Source organism: Branchiostoma belcheri, unplaced genomic scaffold (genome assembly GCF_001625305.1).
Source record: "Branchiostoma belcheri isolate BF01 breed outbred unplaced genomic scaffold, Haploidv18h27 scaffold85, whole genome shotgun sequence".
Classification (NCBI taxonomy): Eukaryota; Metazoa; Chordata; class Leptocardii; order Amphioxiformes; family Branchiostomatidae; genus Branchiostoma; species Branchiostoma belcheri.
Genome location: NW_017804520.1, coordinates 217,932 through 229,654, shown reverse-complemented (window position 1 = coordinate 229,654; position 11,723 = coordinate 217,932). Strand labels below are relative to the sequence as shown.

At 44.5% G+C, this 11,723-nt stretch overlaps 1 protein-coding gene across 1 annotated transcript in view; it reads left to right on the top strand.

The window, feature by feature from the left end:
- Positions 1 to 603: 603 nt before the first annotated feature.
- Positions 604 to 11,723, top strand: part of LOC109486991 (antigen WC1.1-like) — a 22,216-nt gene continuing 11,096 nt past the window's right edge. The window contains exons 1-8 of the mRNA XM_019790908.1: positions 604 to 864; positions 1,772 to 1,931; positions 2,301 to 2,383; positions 3,071 to 3,152; positions 4,708 to 5,034; positions 5,619 to 5,936; positions 6,599 to 6,919; positions 10,158 to 10,259. Coding sequence (XP_019646467.1) covers positions 604 to 864; positions 1,772 to 1,931; positions 2,301 to 2,383; positions 3,071 to 3,152; positions 4,708 to 5,034; positions 5,619 to 5,936; positions 6,599 to 6,919; positions 10,158 to 10,259 — 1,654 coding nt within the window. The remainder of the gene's footprint in view (positions 865 to 1,771; positions 1,932 to 2,300; positions 2,384 to 3,070; positions 3,153 to 4,707; positions 5,035 to 5,618; positions 5,937 to 6,598; positions 6,920 to 10,157; positions 10,260 to 11,723) is intronic.

Sequence of the window (11,723 nt, the reverse complement as noted above, 5' to 3'; positions counted from 1 at the left end):
GCGCAACAGATGTAGCAGGTACAACGTATGGCAAAATGATACATACATAGTTTGTGGTGTTAACATACACATATGGTGGTGTTGAGAATATCTAACAGTTCTGCTAACTATAATAGGAATCTGGTCTGTTTCATAAACAATGTATAACAAAAGAGAGACACTAATTATACTAATCTAACTCTATTAATGCAATGTAGTAATAAATTGTGTCAGGAATTAATTACGTTTTCTCGTTTTGTCATGGAATTTGTGTACAAATTGGCCTACATAAGTGGAAATGTTGACAGGGCATGATAGTAACATATAGAATATCTCTGTCTTTGTATGGGGTAGTGTTACATTGGTCTTACATGTAATATGTTGTAACAATTTTCGTCGGTTTTCATCATAGGTTGGGCAATCTATTATAAAATGTAACTCGTTTTCGATGCCTTTATAACACGTGGGACACATGAACTCATCATTTACTTTAATGCCTTTGGTCTCATGTGTTGCAGGTAAACCAGACCGACCACGTCGTCGTCTCACCTGCGTGCACACGTCATTCAGGTGTGGCACCTTTGTCTGTCGGCCTTGTGGGGTTTTCTACAAGGTTTCTCGAAGATGTCGTCCAAGAAGCTGTTCCCAAACGGCGAGGCAGCTCCGGAAGGTTCTGTACGTCCCAATGGAACCCGGTGGACCAATGGAATCGTCCTGGCACTGTCAGCACTCGCGGCTGTGGTGAGTTTCGTTGCCCTGCTGTTCATGGCGCGGGAGATGGCCTCCATCCGGGAACAGCAAATGGCGTTCCAGAAAGATCTGCAAGGCCTGAGGGATCAGATGCTCCAGATGCAGTTGAAGCAAAAGAAGGATGCTGAGGACAAGGTTAGGATGGCAGTTTTATCACCATATGGTAGCCATGGGAAAACAACTCTTTTGAAATTATATAATTTAGGACTTTTAAACTGTTTTCAGGTCAAAATGTACTGAAACTATTGCATGGCCATATTCGCAAGGGCATGGTCTTATTGCTAAGGGCTTTCTTCTCGCTGATTGGCTGCTAAGATAATTGGATCACAATTAGGTAATTTCCAAGCAGATGCAGAGTGGCGCGTGTAGCTAATCTTGAAGCAGATACACAGTGGCTTGGATAGGTCATCTTTAAACAGATACTGGGTGATTTGGATACTAGGTTCTAATCGTTGCTAGAAGCACTTTTCAAGGGATTTTGTTGAAAAGCACTGTATGGGGGTTTCGAGAACAATTGTTACTAAGAAGCACAGTATGTATCCGGGTACTACATGGGGGCATTGAAACACTTGATACTTGAAAGCATACATGGGGATTAAAAGACGCCTTTTATTAAAAGCACAAAATGGGGTACACACCAAAGCGCTACATTGGGGTTTGAAAACACTTTAGAGAAGAGCACTTCAAGGGGGTGTCCAGGAAACTATTTCCCAAAAGCACTGTATGTGGGCTCTACCGCAGAGCACTCTATGGATTTCGAAAACATCCACTACATGGGGGGTTTAAAAACACGTATACTAAAAAAACACTTCATGGGGGTTTCAACAACAATCGTCACTAAGAAGCATTGCACGAACTAGGCACCTCCATACTGAAGAGCACGTGGTAAAGATATGGAAGTGTTGGAACAGTTCATTTTGATATGGGGAGGAATATGGAAATATGCTGCATTTGCTCTAGTGTTAAATTGTGCCGCTCTCTGTGTGCCTTTGTCTTGCAGTTTTTCTAGTTGTTCACGGAAAGATAATTATCTTGTTAACAGATCGCAGAGCATCTTAGCCCCAAGGGCCCGACTGGAGATGTGCGCTCAACCGAATACCGACGTGATCACAGCGCCACCTTCTGGAAAAGTGCGGAGGTGCACCGCAGATTCAAGAGGAACTCGATGGACAACACTGTTCCCTTGCGTAACAGACTTGAAGGTACATTAAGTTGTTTTTGGCTGTGAGGTGTGTGTGTGTGTGTGTGTGTGTGTCTGTCTGTCTGTCTGTCTGTGTGTGTGTGTGTGTGTGTGTGTGTGTGTCTGTGTGTGTGTCTGTCTGTCTGTCTGTGAATGTGTATGTATGTATGTATGTATGTGTGTTTATGTGTGTGGGTCTATGTGTGTGTGCGTGCGTGTGTTTGTGAGACAATGTGTGTGTATATGTGTTTCTTCTGTGTGAGTGGATCTGATGACTTTGTATAATTAGTCTCATGTATTTCTGTTCATGTACAAGAATTCATTAATGTTCATTATGATACCCAAATGCCCACTCCAACTGACCACATACTAACTTTTATTTGTAAATCAGAATTTTTACTCGGGAAACGGGAGCCGTCGACTGGACCGCCCGGTCCGCCCGGTCCGCCCGGTCCACGGGGTCCACCTGGACAGGTAAACATGAAATATTGAACTCAATCTGCAACATATAAAACTTAACGGAGAATTGTCGCCTATGGACACTTGTTTTATTTCATTTTATTCAAGTTTACGTTCTTTTAAGACAAACCCAGTTCTAAATAACTGCGGCAAATGCAATTTGCCATGGACGTAGAGTGGGCAAACGCTGTCAGATGTTTTTCTTTCTTGTCTGCTCTATTTCAGACTGGGATAATCGGGCCAATTGTAGCTCTTTTTTTATATTTTCTTCAATCCTGGGCCGTTTTCAGTGAAGCGTTTTCGGACTTGTCCGTTTGACGTGGGGTACGCGGGAAGGTTTCTTGCGTGACGGAATTTTGTCAAATCAGTTTGGACTTTTTTGCCTCTTTTACATGCCATACATGTATTATGTCTTGGCCAGTGTCTGTATCTTTGGTGTATGAGCACAGTAGGCACGGAGAGTAAGATCAAAAGGCAAGCAGCTTTTCTACGTGCACGGCCTGATCGGGAAATTTGCAATTTTTTCTTCTTGCTGATTGGCTGTTGAGATAATTGAATCACGCAGCATAGCCCACTCGTTTAAATAGCAGCCTGAAAATTTTATATTTGATTGAATGAATAAATGTTGGATCCTATCTGGTTGCAAACGTCCTAAAATGTATCAACGATATGTTAAATGAACGTTTCTGTTTGATATTCCAGTGTTGCGCCGGTGCAGGAGCTACAGCAGCCCCGGGCCGCCCACTGCCGGTAACCACAGCGCTGTCAGTTGTGGATGCACATGGTAAGAACCCGGCACTTCCTTCTCTATTAGGTAAAAACTATGAGAAACTAGAAAGGCCAATATTTGCTTTGGAGCAAATACAGCGATGGGTTCACCACATTTTACGACGTCATGGCAGGGAAAGAATGAGAAACACAAGGGAAAACAATGATTTACATTGATATAACTATAATATGAAGTAACATACAACTAAGACTACAACAGTTGGCTAGCTATTCCCTACATTATTGGTTAGGATTTTTAATTGCATAATGCAAACTGTTGATTTTCAAAAAAAAACGTTTCATGCCCCGCATTCCAATGCTGGAGCAAGGAAAGCTTGAAATCCTACCAAAACACTTGAATACAGACATACTGTCAGTATGGAAATGGTCTGTGTCAGGTGTTAATCAAGTTAAATCCCAACAGCCAATCAGCAAGAAATGCTCTGTGCATGTGGAAATGGTCTGTGCAGGTGTTAATCAAGTTAAATCCCAACAGCCAATCAGCAAGAAGAAGAGAGGAAAGCTGCATGCCTATTGGTTGATGCCCTGCATTCCATTGTGATGACTCATGCCAAATGTGGTTAACACTGCCCACTGACACAGTAATACATTTGCTATAATACAGCCAAAAAACTCAAATAAAACCATTCTAAAAGCCTGTATCACAAAAATTTAAAAAACGCCTAAGGGTATTTGCCCACTGTACCTCCATACCAAATTTCAGGACCTTGGGCCCTAAAATGAAGAAGCTGAATCCATTTAAAAAATGGCAGGAGGAGAAGGAGGAGGAGGAGAAGAAGAAGAAGAAACACCAGAAAAAGCAATATGGTTTCACCACACCACTTCGTGGTGTGGTGAACCCATAAAAAGGGCGTCCTTCCTCGGCACGGGAACACCAGTGCTAAAGCGGTCGTTAGCACTGGATCAACCTTGGAAGTGCTAAGGCACCTTAAACCCTGGAGAAACCCCTGTCAGCACTGGAAGCCGAGTGCTGAGACTTTTGGACATGTTGTTTCCCAGCACCCCAGCTCTTTTCATGGCCACTTTTAAGAATCACTTCCAAAGGGGCTATCTCTATCACAATCACACAAAACAGAGTTGTCTATTTTATTTTCAGAAATAAAGTTTATCCATTAATATTCTGGAAAGCTAAGGTTTTACAAAAAATGCAAAACAACATATTGTATGGAAAGATACCTGGACTTAGCTAATTTTAACTTTTGCTCTGCAAGAAGTAAATCCGAATTAGTGCACACTCTCGAGAAATAGAGAGAGGGTGGTATAAGCTAAGAAGTTCCAGGTGTATGAACAAATTTGCAAACATTGTACTGGTGGCTAATTAATAATAATAATAAATAATGGATAAAGTCTGGCCAATGGATACTGTCTTTGTCTTTTTCGCCACCCAAACATCTACTTGAAGATTATTACTTTTGTATATTGGCCTATTGGGTATGGCCTATTGGGTAAACCGTATTTCACTTGACTTTACACGAATGGGAGGTAAATGGAGTCAAGCAATGGCTGACATACCATACCAAGTAAAACCGAAAGTCAATGATATTATTGATGTACCGCCGCAGGTTTCCAGGTCCGTCTTGTGGATGGCTCTACCCCGCTCGAAGGCCGGGTGGAGGTGCGGGTCGGGACCCGCCCATTTGGGACCGTCTGTGATGACCGGTGGGACCTGAAGGACGCGCAGGTCGTCTGCGGGCAGCTCGGCTTCGGGAAGGCCCTGGCGGTAAAGCTGGGGGCCCATTTTGGGAAGGGTGATGGGAAGATCTTGCTGGACGGCGTGGACTGTGAGGGAAGTGAGACGAGCCTTGGAGACTGTCACTCTGCTCACTTCGGACATAGTGACTGTTCACACAAGGAGGACGCAGGGGTCGTCTGTGAAGGTGCATACATGTTGTTACCTTCGCCATGGCATGTATACCTGTTTTTCCTGTTTTCATACGTCGTTCTGAACATGCCAAGAGTCACGATTTTAAAAAAGGTCTCCCATAGTAGCATTTGGTGTGTTTAAGTGATATAGGTCCCCTTTAATTTGGCGGGTTTTTTTCTGGTGGGGGGGGGGACTGCAGGTGCCAACTTTCTAAAAGAATAACTCAAGAAAGAATTAAGATTCTCACAATGTCTCTCATAAGGGTAGGCTATTCATACATATGTCACATGTTTGAAAATCCTTTATATTATCCTCAATACCGTTAAGTTTTTAGGGAATAATCTATCTAGACGGTTTTGGCCAATAAAATCACATTAATGGCGTCATAATCACGTCATATTACGACATAACGTCATCAAAATTGCTGTTATGATCTATTGTCACTAGTAGACCATCCTATAAAAATTTGGTGGTCATACGACATACCGTTCGCGAGTTCGGGGGGGGGGAGAAAGAGCCCTCCCCCCGGTCCCACGAAGCCCCCCAAAAGCCGGGTCTAGATAGGGTTAAAACACAAATTTCTCTTTGTTTCCACAGGCAAGCTAGCTGTCCGGCTGGCTGGCGGCGACCTGCCCTGGGAAGGACGAGTGGAGTTCCGTCCGGGAGACAAGTCAGAGTGGCGTGCCGTGTGCAACAACGGCTGGACTGAGACTGAAGCGGGGACCGTGTGCAAACAGCTGGGGTATACAGGGAGCGTGAGCACAGGTCGTACAAGCACCCACTCAAGCCGGACCTGGCTGGAGCGCGTCTCCTGCAGTGGAACGAAGACTAACATCGCGTCCTGCGCATTAGACTGGAACTCGGGCTCCTTCGGCTGCCCATCATATAAGATGAATGTACAGGTCGTTTGCACAGGTTGGTACTCAAAGTTTCACTCACACACTCACTCACTCACTCACTCACTCACACTCTCACTCACTCACTCACCCACTCACTCACCCATTCACTTACTCACTCACTCACACACGCACCCACTCACTCACTCACACACACACTCACACACACACTCACTCTCACCCACTCACTCACTCACTCACTCACTCACACACACACTCATTCTCACTCAATCACTCACCCACTCACACACACACTCACTCACTCACTCACACACACACACTCACTCTCTCTCACTCACTCACTCACTCACTCACCCACTCACTCACTCACCCATTCACTTACTCACTCACTCACTCACTCACACACACACTTATTCTCACTCAATCACTCACCCACTCACACACACACTCACTCTCACTCACTCACTCACTCACTCACACACTCACTCACACACACACTCACTCTCACTCACTCACTCACTCACTCACTCACTCACACACTCACCGACTCAACAAACCTCAAACCAAACCACAAACAAAAGGATTGTTTTGTACTTAAGATCTCTTCCTTCACTGTGAAAAGTATGTATGGGAATCTATTTAACCACGTAACCGCAGATCCTTCATACAAGAGAACATAAAAAGCCAGTCATTAACAATTTACACTAATCAAATGTTTAGGTGACGTGTCCATCCGGCTTGCTGGAGGCCAACGTCTATCGGAAGGTCGAGTGGAGGTCCGGGCCGGACTTGGGGACTGGGGGACGGTCTGTGATGACGGGTTTGACGACAGGGACGCTGAGGTGGTCTGTAGACAGCTCAAGTATGGTCTCGGAGTCGCAACACAAGGAAGTGAGTATCCTGGAGGAACGGGAAACATCTACCTGAACAATCTCAACTGCGACGGGAGCGAGTCTTCTGTGGCGGACTGTGGAATCACCAAGTGGGGAGGCCATGACTGCACCCACAAGGAAGACGCAGCAGTCAAGTGCATAGGAGGAGGTACCAGTTCAACTATTTATTTGCAAATATTCAAGGGTTGCTACGGGTAATGGAAAAATGCGGTGTTCTTAACTGTTATGAGATTTTAAATGTTGGTGCCTTCGACAAAACAACTGCTTCAAAGGCCGTGTTGCCATAGTAATGGGTAAAGGAAGTGAAATGGAAAAGTGATTTTATCAGTCCGTCCGGAGGTCATTGACGAAGCCTGAACTGTTGTGTGTTCGCAGCTGTAACTCGCGATTCTTTTTCTGCATGAGGACCTAGTTTGGTACGTTGTTTATTTTATGCCGTAGCGATTTTCATAGGTCATGTAATATTTTAGCGGAGTTCTTATTCTGATGGACTGTTGGTACAGGCCATGTATTCCGTCGATGTTATGGGAGGGTCTGCATGGGGGGGTCCTGGCAACGGTTAACGGTAAATTCAGCAGGGCTGATAACGCTTAACGGTAAATTCAGGACGGTCGGCAACGCTTAACGGTAAATTGACAGTCTTTTTTTTCGAGCTGCACTGGGTTTGGTATCTCGCTTTGTGAGAAAAGGTGATCACTGACAAAATTATGTATACCTTACATCTTACACGCATTAAAGGTATGTGTTCCCTGTGTTTCCCGGCTGCCCTGGTCCCGAGTGCGTCCACAAATAAAGGGGAATCCGAATCGACATCGACCAGGGCTCTACCTAGCTTGACTTTTTTTTCGTGCGCCCAGTTTTTACCGATGGATGGATTTTGAGGCAATCTGAGGGGGTCCGGGATGCTCCCCCGGAAAATTTAGGATTTTTAAGCCTTCAAAAACGCAATTTCCCGCATTCTGAGAGGCAAATCATGGTGTTGAGAGTTTGTCGGTCCTTCTGATGTTTTCATATTTTTACTCACGATTTTTGTTAATTTTTGTCTGTAAAAATTCCTTAAAAAGATTCTGTAACTCTCCGCAAACTTCCGGTAATTGACGGAAAATTGGTGCTGGCTAGAGCCGAAGGGACCGAGCGCAGAAGAGCGAGTCGAGCGCCAAAGGGCGAGCAATGTAGGGGGTCCGGGGCTTTCTCCCCCGGGAAATTTTGATTTTTAAACCTTAATGACGCCTTTTCCTGCACTTTGAAAGGCAAAATTAGGCGTAACAAAGAATTATTCATTAACGCTTAACGCTGAATTTAGGATGACAAATAACGTTTTACGTTGAATTAAAACGACCAATAACGCTTCACGATGAATATACTGATAACGCTTAACGTTGAATTAGAGCGGGCCGGCAACGATTTACGGTAAATTAGAATAGCCCATAACGGTTAACGAAAAAGGGCATGCAGACCCTCTTATGGATGTGCGGTTTTCTCAAGCAGATGTTTCGATCATAGTTGTCGTGGCATGGCGGCCGCTAGAAAATTTCCGATGTGTTCGCAGCTACAACTCACGATCCGTTGGCTGCATTGGTGTGTAGTTTATTATGCCGTCTGCTAGTATGCCCCGGATGATGCGCGTTGTGCCTTTTTGTTAATACACCATAGCATATGTTGCATCAGGATACACCCCTACTTTTGAGTAGTGGAACAGTCCACACAGATGTTAAAGCAATTTGTGGTCGACATGTCGTAGCTGGATGTGTGTGACTTTGAAGTCTTGAAGTTGTCGAGCATGTCTGTCTCCAGTGGTTTCTGTCGGCTGCTAGTCGTTCTAGACTTTGTGCCTCGATGCCGCAGGACTTGAGGTTGCTTTTCAAGTGGTCCTTGAACCTCTTGCGCTGGTCTCCTACAGAGCATTTTATCTGTGGTGAGCTCACCATACAGTACGTGCCTTGGTAGTCGGTTGGCAGGCATACGGATCACATGTCCTACCCATGTAAGTTGCATCTAAGGGCTCGATGTTGGCCCTGCGTCGTCGTGTGTGAGGAACTAAATTATGCCACCACCTGAGGCCCAGTATCTTCTGTAGGCAGCGGATGTGAAGCTGTATGGGGTCCATGTCTCACTTGCGTAGTGTAGAATGGAGAGGCAGACCGCCCTGTACACAGTAACTCTGGTCTTGACTGACAAGCTCCCTTCTTTCCTTGCAAGTCACCTTTCCAGGGCATGGTAGGCACACACACATATACTAACACATACACACACACACACACACACACACACACACACACACTCACACACACAGATACTCACATTGGACACATCTTACATTGGTATTGGTCCTACATAATACATTGGTAGGACACACACACGATTTCCCCTTTGTTTTTTTCCTTCTCCTTCCCAGTGAGTTGTTCATATGTTTAAGTTCATTTTTACTTATAAGTTGAGTTGCATTTATGTACATTTGAGTTGCCTTTGTGTACCTTTGACTTTTCTGTACCAATTATGTTATGAACAATGTTGGATTAAGTTCTTTGATTTCATTTGATGTCTCAAGTCTGACCTTTTATTTTGGACTTGGATTTATGTTTCTATGATTTCTGTACCCATGTTTATGTTCGTGTTTATGTTCTGGTGTCTGATAAGCCCATATGGGCTGGGCGACAAAAGTCACAAGACATGCTCCATTAATTCCTTCCTTCCTTCATTCATTCATTGTAACAAGTCTTTCGGTGCCATATAGCCAGCTGCCACCGCGCCGCGTTCCTGCGAAGCTGGTGTGTTATGCAGAAGGGCGGTTATACCGGCCACAACGATACAGATACAGATACATAGAACTCACACCCGACACAAACACAGACACAACACACACATACACACACACACACACACACACTAACATACACACAAAGTACACACATAGACGTTCATAAATGCATGCACAATGAACACACACATACACACACACACATACTTATATGTACATTGTACAAACAACACACAAATACATACATACACACATATGAATATACAAACTTACATACATATACAAACAGGAACTACAACACATAAATTCGGATACATTCACAAACATGCACACATAGTCAATCATACATGTGCCAATACACTTACACAATCTTACATGTATTGTTATGTAAGTCATACAAACATGATATTAAACATTTTGCTAGTTGCTTGTTCTCGTGGTTCACTTTCCTCTATATCGGTATGCCAATCGTGTTTTTGCTGCTTGTTTATAGACTTAAAATGGTGATACTGGTGGATTACGCTTTGCAAACATTGTCAGATCAAGACACTACTCTAGTCTGACATATTAACATTTCGGACATGACATTGTACATTTTCCCTGTTAAAAGCTATTTACCGTTCCCCAGATTGTGCTGCATTTAAAGCCGCCGGACACACGACCAGTGGAGTCTACACACTTGGCTCACCTCTGCCCGGTGTAGAGGTCTACTGTGACATGGAAACTGACGGTACATAATTATTGTTTTGAGGCACATATTGAAATTGAGGCAGAAACATTATACAGGTGTGCCGTAAACATACATCTATAACCTTTAACACATTCAACTTGTTAGGCTAACTATAATCTATTGGTTTACTAATAGGCTTAAGGCAGCATTGCGAAAGGTAAGGTTCCAGTTTTCAAAGAAAGTATCATACAAGACATGTTGTGCCCACACTACACGCCTTTGCGTAATTTTGCTTGTGCAACTTTCGCAGAGCATTTTTGTAAAGCGATATCAATATCCGTAAATAATGTCATTAGTTTGGTAAACGAATGAATTACAAATTTCTTTGATCACAACCATTTATTTTTCAAGCCGACGTTTCGATGATCGTCTGCTATCTTCATTAGGGCAATTCTGACTGGTTTACTGTGCACTGACTCTAGATGTTACTTGGTGCATAGTGCACTAGAGGTGTTACATAGTTCACACAGGGAGGTACACAAGAGCACGAAAGAAAGAAGCTGAGAAACAAGAAAACAAGTCAGCAGTACTAGTCACAGACCACATTACAAGAAATAACTGTGTAATAGATTGGGACGGTGCCAAGATAATAGACCGAGGGGACTTAGTCATGTTTGAGATCACATTTTTAATAACTGACATTTTTAAAAATAATTTCCAACATTTAATCACAAGACGTAACGACGGCACACTCACGGCTTCTTGTTTGTAACTTCTTCTTCCGGTAATGTCCAACTGCCGATACCGGCAATAATTGACATGTCTCGGGTCGAAGGTCACCAGCGTGACTGAGTCTAGGCCGGACTGGACACCCTCGAGACAAAGGTGGCCAGGGACGGGGATTGGACAGTGTCTGTGGGCAGGGCGTTCCAATCGCGGATAGTGCGAGGAAGAAAGGAATAGTGTTTGTAGTTCGTGCGGCAAGTTATGTCCTGGAGCTGTTGACTGTGGCCTCTCCGGCTTCTCCTGCTGCCAGACACTGGCTTCAAGGCGTCGCATCTCACACATGCAAGGTCATGCTGGATCTTGTACATCATGGCGAGTCTGGTGGTACGGCGGCGGCCTTGGAGAGAAGCCCACTGTAACTCATCCAACAACTATAACTATTATGATATCTAACAGTACGTACATGTATGTGTGTACTTTTAATGATTTCTATTTGGGACTGCGATAGCACAGTATTGTTAGTTAACAATTCCAGGCTGCCGTCAGGATACCGTCAGGATGCCGTCAGGATGCCGGGCTGCCAACAGGATACCGGGCTACCGTCAGAATACCGGGCTGCCGACAGGATACCGGGCTGCCAACAGGATACCGGGCTGCCAACAGGATACCGGGCTGACGACAGGATACCGGGCTGACGACAGGATACCGGGCTGCCAACAGGATACCGGGCTGACGACAGGATACCGGGCTGCCGACCAGATACCGGGCTGCCGACAGGATACCGGGCTGACGACAGGA